The sequence below is a fragment of the Erythrolamprus reginae genome, chromosome 2 (assembly GCF_031021105.1).
Source record: "Erythrolamprus reginae isolate rEryReg1 chromosome 2, rEryReg1.hap1, whole genome shotgun sequence".
NCBI classification, from domain to species: Eukaryota; Metazoa; Chordata; class Lepidosauria; order Squamata; family Dipsadidae; genus Erythrolamprus; species Erythrolamprus reginae.
Window position 1 is genome coordinate 183797654 of NC_091951.1, and position 15022 is coordinate 183812675.

The window sequence follows — 15022 nt, forward strand, 5'->3', positions numbered from 1 at the left end:
TGATATCTCACTAAAAACATACCTGGTTTAGGGCAGAGTTCATGATATATTATGATACTTTGAAAAGCTACTGTACTTTAATTTTCACAAATGACTGTTTAAATTCTTCCATATCACTAATTTGCTCAGAACAATCCTGTCACACCTTAGGCCAGGATCTTTAATGGGTGAAGAGATTTAAGATCAAGGTTTCGTGTGCCTAATTAATTCTCCATTAATTGTGAGTCATATGAATAATTATTTTCAGGATTACTTGTCCATGCTAGCAATTGTGGTGCTATATCTTTAAAAAAAGAAGCAAAAGCTAAGGTAGGTCCCTTACTTTAAAGGGACCAATTATACCTTAGCTTTTGTAATGAACTTGCATATTGCTGAGAAAGCCAACCCTAAGTCATTAGGAGTGTATAAATATATCTATCCAGCAATATATATGTGGGATTGTCCTTTCTCCCAGAGCTGTCTTCAAGAGCTAATGTCCTTTGGGCATAATGTCTCTAAAACATTGCCCAGAGAACTGTGAATTGGGTATGTATTAATAGTTGCTTGGGTTGCAAACAAATAGGAACTTAAAATGAAATAGCACTGGTAGTAAGTGGGCGGTATTATTAGTTTTGTTTGGTTGATCTGCTTTTACTATGATATTTAGCTTAGTTCAGTTACTCTAAGCAACCTTCTGCACGCCTTCTTTTAAAAATTTCTTCCTTCCTTCCTTCCTTCCTTCCTTCCTTCCTTCCTTCCTTCCTTCCTTCCTTCCTTCCTTCCTTCCTTCCTTCCTTCCTTCCTTCCTTTATTGTATTTATATGCCACTCATTCCGAAACGGACTCAGAGCGGCTAACAATTTTTTCACATGTTGATCCATGTTTCTTTGTATTTAACAGCTCCTGCCTCTTGTGGCTCCTCTGACCCAGAGTTAAATATTAGGACATGGTCTTTTTGGTAACGTGCTTCTGGTAATTCACTGGTTGGAGATCAGATAATAATGTGTAGAAAATAACAAAGCAAATTTTTCTAAAAATGTAACCTTGTCTGTAACTGAGAAACTGGAAGTTAACTTACATTGCATTAAAAAAAAAAAGAGTTGAAAATACAGTATCCCAAACATTGGGAGGGCGCTAAGTTGCTGGAGCTTCCCGCGCTCCTTGAACTGTCCCTGTGGCGGAGTTGCACTAGGAGGCGCTGTGCCTTCTTTCTTTGAGCCCCTCTGTCTTCTTTCTGGCTCGTAGAGCACACAGAGGGCGGGGCCAAGTTGCTGTCCCGGACTGGGGAAATGGGGCGCGCGTGGCTGCCGGCGGGGCGTCTTTGATTGAGGTGAGGTGGCAGCGGCTGTCTGCCTTTCCGTTAAAGAACGAACGGACGAATGAAGCAGTGGTTCTTTTGCAGATGAGAGGGGGGCGGCTGAGTGGGCGAATCGGCATTGCCGGCATGATGGGGAAAGACAGGGCTGTCTTATGGTGCTTGCAATGTAAAAAGAATCAAGAGGGGCTTGAATGCAAAGGACAGAGTAAGACCTCTAAAGCAGTAGTCCCCAACCGTGGCCACTTTAAGTCTGGAGGACTTCAACGGGAATTCTGGGAGTTGAAGTCCTCTAGGCCAGTGTTTCCCAACCTTGGCAACTTGAAGATATTTGGACATCAACTCCCAGAATTCCCGTTGAAGTCCTCCAGGCTTAAAGTGGCCGAATGCTGGCTGGGGAATTCTGGGAGTTGAAGTCCAAATAACTTCAAGTTGCCAAGGTTGGGAAACACTGCTCTAGACTTAAAGTGGCCAAGGTTCGAGACCCCTGCTCTGAAGGAGTGTGTTGCTAATATTATAAACATCCCCGTATTTGCTGGATATAAGCGGATGAGGTTTTCAAAACGCAATCTCACCCCTGGGTAGTGGGACTGGTTGACCCTCTAATAGTGAGCAGGATCACATCTTTGTCTTGTGTGGCTCAGTTATCCCATTTCGGATAAAACTCTTTAAAAGGAGGAGGAATTATTGTGGAAGGTGAAAAGAAGTTCTGTATTGCCTGTTATTTTTCCCCAGCTGCTTAGAATAGAATAGAAGAGAATAGAATTTTATTGGCCAGGTGTGACTGGACACACAAGGAAATTGTCTTTGGGTTGTTGTTTTTTTGAAGTTCCTTTATCTGTTCTTTGTGGAAATGATCAGGGTCACCTTTCACACACAAGACGTCTTCTTTGTATGTCCTCCTAAAACTTGGGAAAATTACTCTTCCCCTGGCTGTGTGTTCCCAATGGCTAATGTAATTATCTCCCAAAGGGAGCAGTGACAAAAGGAGCAATGTAGATTACTGATCTATTTGAAGAGAAGGTCAAGACTTTTGCCTGACTTCTTCTCCCCCCCCCCCCCAATTCACCCCATTAGAAAAGGGAAGATGATCAGATTGGACTGGAGTTTGCCAGGCAAGACCTGTATAAGGGATATATTTTTCTATGGAGGAAGGGTTGAAAGAAGCTTTTCCCAAGTTAAATAAAACTGCGGGGCACTATGACCGGAGAAAATGTTTCCTGCTCTGTTGAAAATGACGTGTAAATTAACCCTTCTTTAGTATGGCTCTATTCCAGGTTCTTGACCAATATTCCTAGGCAACAAAGCAGTTGGCAAGGGGATCCATTGCAGGTTTTATAGTCAGCTAGGAAGACACAGCACTCTGGGAAAGAGATTTAGGATGTTTGTAGATGATGTTCTGCGACTCAATACAAATCTTATACATCTGGATACAAGTCATTGTTGCAATGCAATTTATTCCAGGGTATATAAAGATAGTCCTGATTGGACCCGGAATCTGTCTATCTCTTAGGAATCAATCTGACAGGTCTTATATATAAGGCTCTTTCTCACTCAACAGCTAAAACCTAAAGTTTGGTAAAAGGAGGCAATTTCCGTTTGAATATCAAGTGCCTAGGACAAGCAGACAAAGATAATAACTTTTGGACCCTGCTTTGCAAGTCTCCTAGAAATATTTGATAATAACCCCTGTTGGGTATAAAATGCAAAGTGAGTTTGTTGGATAAATAATCCAAAAGGGAATGATGATGTATGTGTTAAAATTTCACTTTGCAAAGTGGTTTTGCGATAGGTCTATTTCTATGTGGTTGTGGTAGCCAGGTACTCTGATGGAGTTATTTTTTGTGTCTGTTCTAACAGGCAGCGTTGAAATATAATTACTGGTAGTTCCCTTACAATTATCCCTGAGCAATAATTGTATGGGGTAAGATGAAACATAAGAACCCAGGCGGGAAAAAGCTCTGATCCTTGGACTGTGTTACCCTCCTCCATTATGAGGACTATATCTCAAGTGAAATTTAAATTCTGGGATTGTGAGCAGGAGCTTCGTTTCTCAATTGTCTCTTTTAAATAAGACAAAATTTATACTATTCACCACGATTGCAAACAAAATTCTCAAAACAGCCCTGAAGACTTGACATTGCAAGTATACCAAGATGTTAGCAATAAACGTTGGATGCATCCAGGTTTAGTGAGTACCGAGAATTGCATACTATCTGCCTGGCTGCTGTTCTGTGAAAATTCATATAGGCTGCTGGCTATGATAAAATTGTTGTTGGAACGTGTTGAAAGCTATGCATGGTGCAGAGGTTGGAATATTAGGATAGAGTTAAAAAGACCCAACTTCAGATCCCTGTTCCAGTATAAACCTCACTTTATGCCCTTAGGTCAGACACTCACCAAACCTGTTTGTCATTGGGCCGGGAGTTTAGGGGTTTTAGGTTGTGGATTTTTGATTTTTTTAAAAAAAGTTGTAAGCCACCTGGAATCACCACGTGTGAGTGGACAGCTTTATAAATTTGTTTAATAAATAAAATAAAACCTACCCCACAAAGGCAATCTTTGATTGGGTTCCATTCTTATTAAATTGTGGAAGAGTTGTCAATACAATATACCTTGACTCCAAACATTTGACAAAACACTCTATGACATGCTAATTAGCAAGATAGTGAGATGAATGGCATGATTGCCAATTGGATATATTGGGAGGGGGTGGGTTTCCTCAAAAGTAGTACTCTAATCAGTGTTTTCTCATCAAATTCATAATCTTTTTTTAGGGGGTGGTGTGTTTTTATTTCCAATCCAGAGCCAATTGAGAAATAAATAAAATGGTGGCAAGTATTAATCCTTTGGATGAAGCTGCAGAGAGCATGCTTTTGGTCTGGGATGCTCTGCCCTGAGTAAAAGGTCAGACTCAACAGCCTCTGGCCCTTTCCAGCCCTTTAATTCCATGAGCATACTCAGCCCAAACCAAACAAAGTATTTGCACATAGCAGAGCTCATATCTTTATGACAAGGTAATGTCACAAGGGAACAGGCAAATTTTAAACCCAGTAATCCCAGCCTGTTTAGGGATCAATAGACTTATTTTATTTATTGGTTTATTTATTGGATTTCTAGGCTGGCCTTCTCCTGTGGACTCAGGGTGGCTTACATAGCAAAATCAATACAATATATTGTATACAATACAAAGCAAGAGTCTTAAGACTCACTTATGTCGCCAGGCTTGGGGTAATTAGATCTTGGCCCCCTGGCCAATAAATGTGATGTATGACTGTGATTTGAATTTGTTTGATTGATTTTTAATATATCAGGTTTTTAGCTTATGCAGTTTTTAATTAATTAGATTTGTCTTTGTATTTACTGTTTTATATCATGTGCTGTGAGCCGGCCCGAGTCTTCGGAGACGGGCGGCATACAAATCTAATTAATAATAATAATAATAATAATAATAATAATAATAATAATAATAATAATACACATCAGAGAAACTCAATAAAACAGTGTAAAACCAAGTGTAAAAACCCCTATACAAAAACTTTAGACTAACACTCGTTCACTATCAATCTTCATAGCATCGACCAGAGCATGAGGCAATGCTCAACGGCACCAAGCCTGTCAGCAGAGGTGTGTTTTAAAAGCCTTATAAAAGGCCAGGAGAGTGGGGGCTGCATGAATCTCCAGGGGGAGCTGATTCCAGAGGGTTGGAGCTGCCACAGAGAAGGCTCTTCCCCGGGTCCGGCATTACTTAGCTGACAGGACCCAGAGAAGGCCGACTCTGTGAGCTCTAACTGGTGCTGGATTACATGAGGCAGTATGTGGTCATGTAAGTAATGTGATCCTAAGCCATGTAGGGCTTTATAGATCATAATCAACACTTTAAATTGCATTCAGAAACCAATCGGTAGCCAATGCAGTTCACGGAGTGATGGTGAGACATGGGTGTATCTAGGCAGACCCATGACTGCTCGCGCGGCTGCATTTTGGGCTACCTTTAAAGGTAGCCCCATGTAGAGAGCATTGCAGTAATCAAGCCATGAGGTGATGAGGGCATTAGGTTGCATTTAATATTTGATATGTTACAGATGTACCTGCAATCAGTAATGCTATATGTCTTAACATTTTCCACAGAAGGATCCTTGCCATGTTTTGCCCTAGGCCTTTACAATTTTATGCATGGTATGTCTGTCTGTATGTATGATTGGTTTTTATAATAATGGGTTTTTAACTGTTTTTAGTACGTATTGGATTATTGTTATATGCTGTTTTATTACTGTTGTTAGCCGCCCCGAGTCTGTGGAGAGTGGTGGCATACAAATCCAAGAAAGAAAGAAAGAAAGAAAGAAAGAAAGAAAGAAAGAAAGAAAGAAAGAAAGAAAGAAAGAAAGAAAGAAAGAAAGAAAGAAAGAAAGATTCAGCTGACCACTGAGCTTTCCCCAATCTGGTGCCCTCTATGTATATTGGGGACTGTAGTACTCCAAATATCTAGCCAGTACAGACTTTGGCTCTCTCTTAGGAGAGACAATCCAAATTGTATGGAGAGCATCAAGGTGGATATTTTGTCCCCTTCATGTAGCAGTTCAAACCGACTGGGTGTAAACGATTGGTTGGCTGGCTGTAGCATCATGGTGCCATCTCGTCTTTCTCATTCACTTCAAAGTTGAACAATTCAATTGCATTTTTCTTTCAAAGTTGAAGTTGAATCTTGTCTAATATTGAGAAACCAGCAAATCACTAGTCAATATTTTGAATTACTGCAACACAAGGGGATTCTAAATGAGAAGCAACTACCGTATATTGTTTCTATTGCACAAAGGTGACACTTATCCTAATACTCTTGCCACTAGGAAACACTGATTACAAAACACCTGTTTCCAGGTGCATTTTGTTTTCTTACTGTGATATTGTTTGTTTTAAGCCTTATAAATCACCAGGAGTTATAATTTACTTAACCATCTGGAAAAAACTTATAAATGTTATAGTGTTCCACTTCAAGTGTTTTTTTTTTAGTTAAACAGCATTGCAAATGATCTCTTTCAATATTCCCACCTCCCACCATGGCTTATCATTGATCATGAAAACACAGGATCCTGGGAATATTTGCAATTCAGCAGTGTCTGGAGAATCACTGCTCACCACCCATTTACTATATGCAAGCCTTTCGCACATCTTTCTCTAATTTGATGTCTTCTAGATCTTTTACACCAGGGGTTCCCAATCCATGGTCCAGGGACCAGCAGCAGTCCATGGCATGCCAGAAACTGGGCTGTGCAAACAAGTGAAGCCCCATTTGTGGGATGCAGGCAGCACATAAAATCACACTCCCTCTGGTCCATGGTAAAACCTCTTTCCACAGAACCAATGCCTAGTACCCAAAAGGCTGGGGGCCACTGTTTTAGACTCAAATTGTTTGTCTTCACCTGTAGAATTAGAAAAGCTAGCTTGTTAAGCAATTTGAGCTTTTATTTCAAACAAAGAGGCAACAACTGTTTTTATATAAGAATTGTTTGTTTCCATGTTGTGGTGTGCCATGGGGCTGGTTTTATCTGAGGAGTCAATAATACCTAATCAGCATTTGCTGGCTCAGCTCACAAGTGGATTTGACTGTCTATCTTTTTAGTAAGTTTGCCAAACCTATTGTGGCCTATACATGTGAGATCTGTTTTCTCTCCCAAAAAGAAATCACACTTTAACATGTAAGTAGATGTGATAGACAGCAACATTTAATTTTTGAGTAGCTGAGGAAGCGTTTTAAATGTTTTGCACAAATAGCATTTTCTAAAAAATTACAAGCCATTCAGCAAAGGTTATGTTTTAATTTTAAAGGATCTTCCCCATCTTCTCTCCCTTGTTAGTAGTAGATCCTTGGAACAAACTTCCAGCAGACGTGGTAGATAAATCCATAACTGAATTTAAACATGCCTGGGATAAACATATATCCATCCTAACATAAAATACAGAAAATAGTATAAGGGCAGACTAGATGGATCATGAGGTCTTTTTCTGCCGTCAGTCTTCTATGTTTCTATGTTTCTATGTAACTTTCTTTATAGGTACTATTGACAATATTGGTCTCTATAAACTCGAATATAAAATTCCACTCACTACATATGCGTGTATAGGTTAGGGAGTGGAAAATATGACAGTTTTAATTGTGCTGTGTTAGAAGCCCATTTAAGCAAACTTTTAAATTATTTTCAGTTTAGACTACATGCTGCAGAGAAGATTGAGTAGAGCAAGTCCTCATTTAGTGAAAACAGTTGGGAGTAGAAACTTGGTCATTAAGTGAAGTGAATTGAAACCATTAGTGTGCTTAAAATCTTACTACTGCTTTACAGACCTATGAAGGTTGTGTGGGCAAAAATTGATTGTAAAGTTACTTTTTTAATCTCTGCCATAACTGCAAATGGTTGCTAAACAATACAGCCATTAAATGAAGACTTTGTTATATAATTAAAAGAGCAGAGAATGTGCATAGCTGATCATACTTATCTCAAAGGAATATGTTCGGTTAAGAGCATAATGTTGTATTTGGCTAGATTCAGAAGATTGAGAGTTGATACTGTATAATCAAGCTTGCAAAGGTTGACAGTGATGGGTTTACATTTTACTGCTACAATGAACATTTTTCCTTCAGTTGATTTATGTTTTTAATGTTCAGCAGATGTGTGTTTCGTATTATAGCTTGTTCCAGTAGATGTGTGACATTCGTTCTTTGGAATGGTCTGTGTGTAAAGAGCGTGTCACTCTGCTGAATTCAATAACAAGTTCCAATTTAAGCATTTTAATGATTGCTATCTAAAGTTTCTACCTTTAGTAAAACTTTTTAAAAGTTTAAGCCACTTAACTTTTGAAATAAGTTAAATGATTGAATTCAGTGGGAGTCTGCGGAGAGGGGCGGCATACAAATCTAAATAATAAATAAAATAAAAATTACATTTGGAATGATATGCACAGACCACATTCTATCTTACAGCGGCAACCCTTATAGCTCAGGACTGGAGTTGAGAATTGTTAACTTGGGAGAGGCAGAAGGGTCAGAACCAAAGCTGCCTTATCCTTATTAAATTTCTAATACCCTCTAACCTGTATGCTAGATTGGTAGGAATGGTTAAACCCATGCTTCTCAATTATTTTGTTACGTCACCTCCCTAGGAAGAAGTAAGTATTTCATGCGCCCCCGCCTCTGATTTGGGCCCCAGTGGATTTTTAGTGTTAATATTTATAATTTTACTTATTATAAGCTACAAGCAAACTATTGGCTGGGGAAGGCTGCTTTACCCACTTACCTGGGAATAAGTTACACTGAACTCAGTAGAGCCTGTTTTCAGTTAGGCAAGCATAGGCTACCGTGGTTAGGGCCCTCTTTTGACATGGGGCCAGGCCAGCTTAATCAAGCCGGTGTTTTGGGGTCACTGGCCTAGCCCATAAGCGTCGCCTCTGCCGGGCACTCACAGTGAATGGTGTAGAAGGAGGCTTTAAGGTGCCATTTGCAGCCAGCTGCAGAGGATGTTCCTCCTTGTCCAGCAGCAGGTTTGCCCTGTCGATCATGGCTACTGCGGCGCCTACTGCAAATAAGAACCCACGCTGCTGCCCCTGCCTTCTCTTCCGGGCTCTGAGCAGCATGCAACTGGGAAAGCACTCCCCTCCGGGGAAATCAATAAAGAGGGACTATGCATGTTCCCCGGGGTCACACGCACCTTCCTGCATTGCTTCGTGCTCCCTCCAGGAGGGGCGCCCCACTATTTGAGAAGGACTGGATTAAACAAAGGCATATATATAAAGAACTCATGTCAGATCATTCATGATTGTGTGCTTTTTTTGGGAAGACAATTCAGACAAAATGTAATTGCCTCTTTTCCTTTAAAAACAAAAAACAAAGGTCAAGGCCAGTTGTCTGTTTTCCCGCTTGTATTTGCTTTCTATAAGTAGGTATGCTGTTCCTTTCTTTTCTGTGATAGTCAGTATGGAAATTTTTTTTTTTTTGGTGGGGTGGGGTGAAACCTATAGTTTTGTGATAGCACACAGGCTTTTGATGCTTTCCACAGATCACTGGCTTCTGTGCCCAAGCTTCTTCAATTAATTTTGAGTTACAGGAATGAAAATCACATCCATGCATAATGTACTGTGAACCGGTCAACGAGGGTAGATACATAATCATTGTCATTTGCAAGATGGTGCTTCTTGTGCATGTATAACCTTTGTATATGCACAAGAATAATCCTGGGTAACAAATTTAAAGAACAGTAATCTTTAGACAGCTTTATGGCTCATAATTTTCCACTCCTTTTAACTGCACTCAACTTTATAGAGGGTTTTCTAAGGTAGCTAAAATTTGTGCCAGTCAGATGTGTAAAGTGGCACGTCTAACAGTGTGCCACTTGCTCATATGTCGCTAGACAAAGAATGCCTTCTGAGCTCTTGCTTGTATTTCATTGATAGTATTAGGAACTTAGGAAAGAGATTTTAGAGTTATGGGTTGCTCAATAAAATTGTCAAATTCAGAGGGAAATTAAAAAACAACATACCGTAGTAGCATTTTCAGAAAAGAAGTCTAAAATAAAAATTCCAGTTTTTAAAAGAATCAATATTGTGCAATACTATCTTTGTACAGATCTATGCTGTCATTACTGCTTGGGGCTCGTGTACCTTTCTGATTGGCCTAATTTATAAAAGGATACGGTTGAGTTGGAAAGAGATGCACCTAAGTGGTCAGAATTAGAAATTATGTAAGGAAAGGTTTCAAAGTTTTTACTTACTTGCCAACTTTAAGATGCATGGACTTCAACTTCCTGAATTCCCCAGCCAGAAGTTCAAACACCCTTAAAGTTGCCAATGTTGAAAAGCACTAAATTTATTTATTGAATTCCTAGGCCATCCCAGTCTGTCACTACTGTGGACAGCTTCTGTGATACTCCAAAAAATGTATTTAAACTATTATACTGGTTTTTGATCCTCTATTAATGCCAAGAATTTTTTATTTACACCCTTTCTCTTATCCCTATCACAAACTCCCCACCTCTTTTTTTTTTAAAGTATCCTGGAAACAACATAGCCTGTTTTTAATCATTTTCCACATTTAATTTGATTTCTGGAGCAGCCAGAAAGGGAATGGGAATAGTGACTCAAGTCTACCTAAATCAAACTGCATCTTTAAACTAAGGAATGTTATGGTGACAATTACCTTTCCATAAGGTGACAATGCGATATGTTAAATAATAATTGTGGTTGTTCCTTAGGTCAAGTTAATAAATATTTTGCTAACATTTTAGACCTTCCTAAGCAGTTGCTTGAATCTGTCCTATAGTAGCGTAAGACTTCTCAACTTCTGGTTTGGACTGACCTTAAACAAAACTTGAAGAGTATCAAAAGTGGTGCAGATAATTAGTTCACTATCCACTCTACTGAGTAATTTTGGAAATTGATGTTGGAAGAATAATCTGGTTCCAAGCTGAGAAAAAGACTCTGGAAATAAAATGGAGGCAGGCCACACGGAAAGAAGGTCTCTGTTTATTTGGATGCCAGAAACTTTAGTGTCGACAGCATGTTTCTGGGATGGCTGACCAAATAAGGTTGGGATACATTTATATATTTTGGGGGGCTTTGTGATTGAGATGCCTGCTGCTGTGTAAGAAGGCGTCCTTTAATATTTCAGTGGATTCCTATGGGGTCATGATGGCTGGCTCTTCAGGCAAAAGGGGAAATGCAAAACCTAGGTGTCTATTTGAGCTAATGTTGTCAATTTGCATAATTGTGTTGTTTAATTGGAGTCTCTGTTTGCTCTTTGCCTGTGAATCGATTGGCCCAGTCTTTCTGATGGGATACAAAATCTCCATCCCCCAAAACAGCCTCTTCAAACTTCTGATGGCAGGAAGACTAGGGCTGCTTTCTGCCTTTAAGAATATGTTTCTCCATTTCTCCTTTGGGGAAATGTAATATTCTTCCTCTTAATATCCCCCAAAATATTTCATTCTTTAGGAGTGGGGAGGGTTTCACACCCTGAGTTAAAGTTTTTCAACCATGGTAATAAAATCAAGAAATCTTAATTGAAAGTCACATGCTGCCTTGGCAAGGTTTAGTGTGAGATCCCCATTAATACTAACACAGAAAACTAAACACATCTTCTGTTAGTTTCCTCTTGTCTCCAAGAAACACTCACTCCATATTCATCAGGGTTGTGGCAGGCCAGAGGTATGCTTTGTTCTGGGGAAATATTAATGAAGAGCAAACAGATCATTTGAAAAGAGTTAAAAGTTCATTTTGTCAGGCTAGATATTTTGTCAAGCTTTGGGTTAAGAAAAATTTGGTCTTGGAATCGTTCTCCCTGAGGAATCCAGTAGGAAAACGTATTATTTATTTATTATTTTATTATTGGGACTTATAGACTGTCCAATTCCTTACAGACTCTGGGAGACAAACAGCAATATAAGAACAGTAAAACAATTTTAAGAAACTCTTAATATTAAAACATTCATCCATTCAGCTGGGACAGGATGGAACTGTTCACCAGTTGCAGGCCTGCCGGAAAAGCCATGTTTTCACAGCCTTTCGGAAGGCCAGGATGGTGGGGATCGTATGGATCTCAGTGGGGGAGATCCATAGAGGGGGGTTGATTCCATAGAGCCGGAGCCACCAGAGAGAAGGCCCTCCCTCATGATCCCGCCAGCCAACATTGGCCTATCTGACTACAGAAACTGGGAGGCCAACAAGAAATTAAAACCAGAAAACAACAGAAAAGCAAATGGTTGTTGGTCTTTGTGGGTCATTGTATATGCTGTAGTCGCTCATAAAAGAGTTATATCTTTGCTAGGGAGGGGAGCGTAATCTTAGAATTGCCTGTCCCAAATAGCCAGAGTCCTCTGAGAAAACATGCACATGATTGCTTTGTAGCACACCATGTAACCTAGTAAGGTAACTGTTATAAAATAAATGCTTTTGGGTCATTCAAGCTTTAAAAATAATAAAAGAAAGATCATATTTTTCAATTCCACCCTGCTGCTTCCCCGCCCCTTAAAAAAAACAGGATAGTTTCAACATTTCCTGAACCACTACATTTTAATACAATACAGGCCAGAAGTTATGGCCATATTTTACATTATAGCAGTGGTTGATTGCATTCTTTCTTTAGGATACGAACATAAAATATAGGCAAAGCTTCTAGGAATTATTCATTAACTTTGAAAACCCATTATCCATTTGCCTGTGTGTGTGTGTGTGTGTTTAACCCCCTCCCCCTTTCCCCCTCAGGTTGCCTCTTTTTTTTGCCTTTGCAGAGAGAGAAACTTTTGCTGCAGGATAAAAGTTTTACTTGAACCAGATGTTTCAGTTTCTAAAAAAAACCATTTTGATGGCGGCCAGATGTCTGCTTATCTCTTGGATTTATGTTTATGTATGATCATAATAAATTCTATAAATCACCATTCAAGAAACTGCACTTTTGTCTCTGGTGGTATTTTTGGGAAGTACTTCTCATAGTTGGGCAAGAAATAATCCTTAGTTCTACATGAGTCATGAGAATGAGTCAAACCCTATACCATAAAAATCGAGCAGGATCCCCACTGTAGTGCTTTTCTCTGCTGCAGCTTGAAGGCAAAATTCTGGGTCTGTAGCATGGCTCCTGCGACTTTACCCTAAATATGGATTTAATGTCTTTTTATTCTCTTTTGCAGCTACTGTGACCGGTTCTAAAGATCCCAACTCTGGAGAGAACTCTCCAACCATGACGCCTGGCAAGGAAAGGGAAGCACTGTATGGTAAATCAGTCATTTAATTTGCATCTCTTTTAACCAACTTGGTTGCTTTTCAGAAAGAGTGGCTCAAATATTTCTCTTCTATAGCTCAGTGTTTCCCAACCTTGGCCACTTGAAGCTATTTGGACTTCAACTCCCAGAATTCCCCAGCCAGCGAATGCTGGCTGGGGAATTCTGGGAGTTGAAGTCTAGATATATTCAAGTTGCCAAGGTTGGGAAACACTGCTATAGCTGAATGTCTACTGTTCTTTACAGCATTTATGGAATGGCCTGTTATCCCTTGTATGTGACCCTTTTAAGAGGGTCACATACAGAGCCCCAGGCCCTGTTTGGGTGACGTCCATAACCTCATCTGACCATTATTTGGTAAAAATTGTGGCATGATTTCTTACCATTTTGAGGCAGAAAGCCATGAAAAGAACTACCGCAAGTTCTACAATGATTGTCTTCACATTACAGTGATACCTCATCTTAGAAACACCTCATCATAACCTCATCATACAAACTTTTCGAGATACAAACCCGGGGTTTAAGATTTTTTTTGCCTCTTCTTACAAACTATTTTCACCTTACAAACCCACCACTGCCGCTGGGACGCCCCGCCTCCGGACTTCCGTTGCCAGTGAAGCACCTGTTTTTGCACTGCTGGGATTCCCCTGAGGCTCCCCTCCATGGGAAACCCCACCTCCGAACTTCCATGTTTTTGTGATGTTAAGGGAAATCCCAGTAGGGGAATCCCAGCAGCGCAGAAACGGGCGCTTTGCTGGCAACGGAAGTCCAGAGGTGGAGTTTCCCATGGAGGGGAGCCTCAGGGGGATCCCAGCAGCGCAAAAACGGGCGCTTCGGCTGGCAAAAGGGGTGACTTTTGGGCTTGCACGCATTAATCGCTTTTCCATTGATTCCTATGGGAAACATTGTTTCGTCTTACAAACTTTTCACCTTAAGAACCTTGTCCCAGAACCAATTAAGTTTGTAAGACAAGGTATCACTGCATTTGAAAAATAAGGCCTATCTGCACAACCTCCCCCAGAACCTTTTCCCAAAACAAAAAAATGTCACTCAGTTTGCATCACTGTGCCATCTGAAATGGCTCTTGGATTTAGACAAATATTAAGTGCGGCACTATATTTTGCTTTCTACTCATTCTATATTGCTCTCTGGCTCATGAGATTTCCCAAAAGAATTTACATTATAATAAAAAGCTAACATGTAAGGGCAGCTCAGTGTACCATGCCTTTATTTATGTCCATGATGAAACATGAATGTTTGGTTACAGTTACAACATTTATGAAAGATGCTTACTTTCTTTGTTTATCATTGGATAAAAGAATTTGGAAATAATCTTCCTCCAATATATTCCTTAGCTGTAAGTGCTTTGAAAGAGAGACCTATAGCTTTATGTGTGCAAAGTATGAACTGCACAAATACTATATGTCTTTATAAATGGATAGTCCTTCGAGTTAAGGGGACTTTCTTCCAAAAAAAGTGGGTGTAGATTTCTGTTTTAGTTTGCACTAACATAAATATGAAAATGAGAAAAATTAGTGAAAGGCTATCCAACTGCAGCAACAGAATATTTAACATAAAATATAGACATTCTGATTCCACCGCATGTGAATTGGATCCTAGGTAGTAGCAATATTACTCTCTTTGTACACAGAGAGAATATATCTGCTGTGAACTCCATGTAGGTGTCAGGAAGGGCATCTGGCCAGTAAATGCTCAGTTCCATTCAGTCACTCCGACTCTACCCCGATGCAAGGGATTACAGGGTCATTAAAAGAGAAAAACAGGAGACATTGCTGCTGATTGTTCTATTTCTTCCAAAGTGACTCATTCTCATTAACTAGGGTTTCCCATAAATGAACTATCTCGAACTGGGAGAGAAATTTGTTATCTGCCAAGTTGTTAAACCACCCAGCAATATTCTGCAAGATAATTGTTATGGCTCTACAATCAGGCTATCACCAGCTCCCAA

General features: G+C 39.8%; 1 protein-coding gene across 2 annotated transcripts in view; it reads left to right on the top strand.

Annotated features, from left to right (window-relative positions):
- The first annotated feature begins 352 nt into the window (after window positions 1-352).
- SLC11A2 (solute carrier family 11 member 2) overlaps window positions 353-15022 on the top strand; it is a 93013-nt gene continuing 78343 nt past the window's right edge. The window contains exons 1-2 of one of the 2 annotated variants that reach the window (XM_070740722.1): window positions 353-525; window positions 12964-13047. In XM_070740722.1, the coding sequence (XP_070596823.1) occupies window positions 489-525; window positions 12964-13047 (121 nt within the window). In that variant the 5' untranslated portion in view covers window positions 353-488. Of the gene's footprint in view, window positions 526-1221; window positions 1310-12963; window positions 13048-15022 lie in introns of those variants that run through there. The other variant, XM_070740723.1, reaches the window with a different exon arrangement.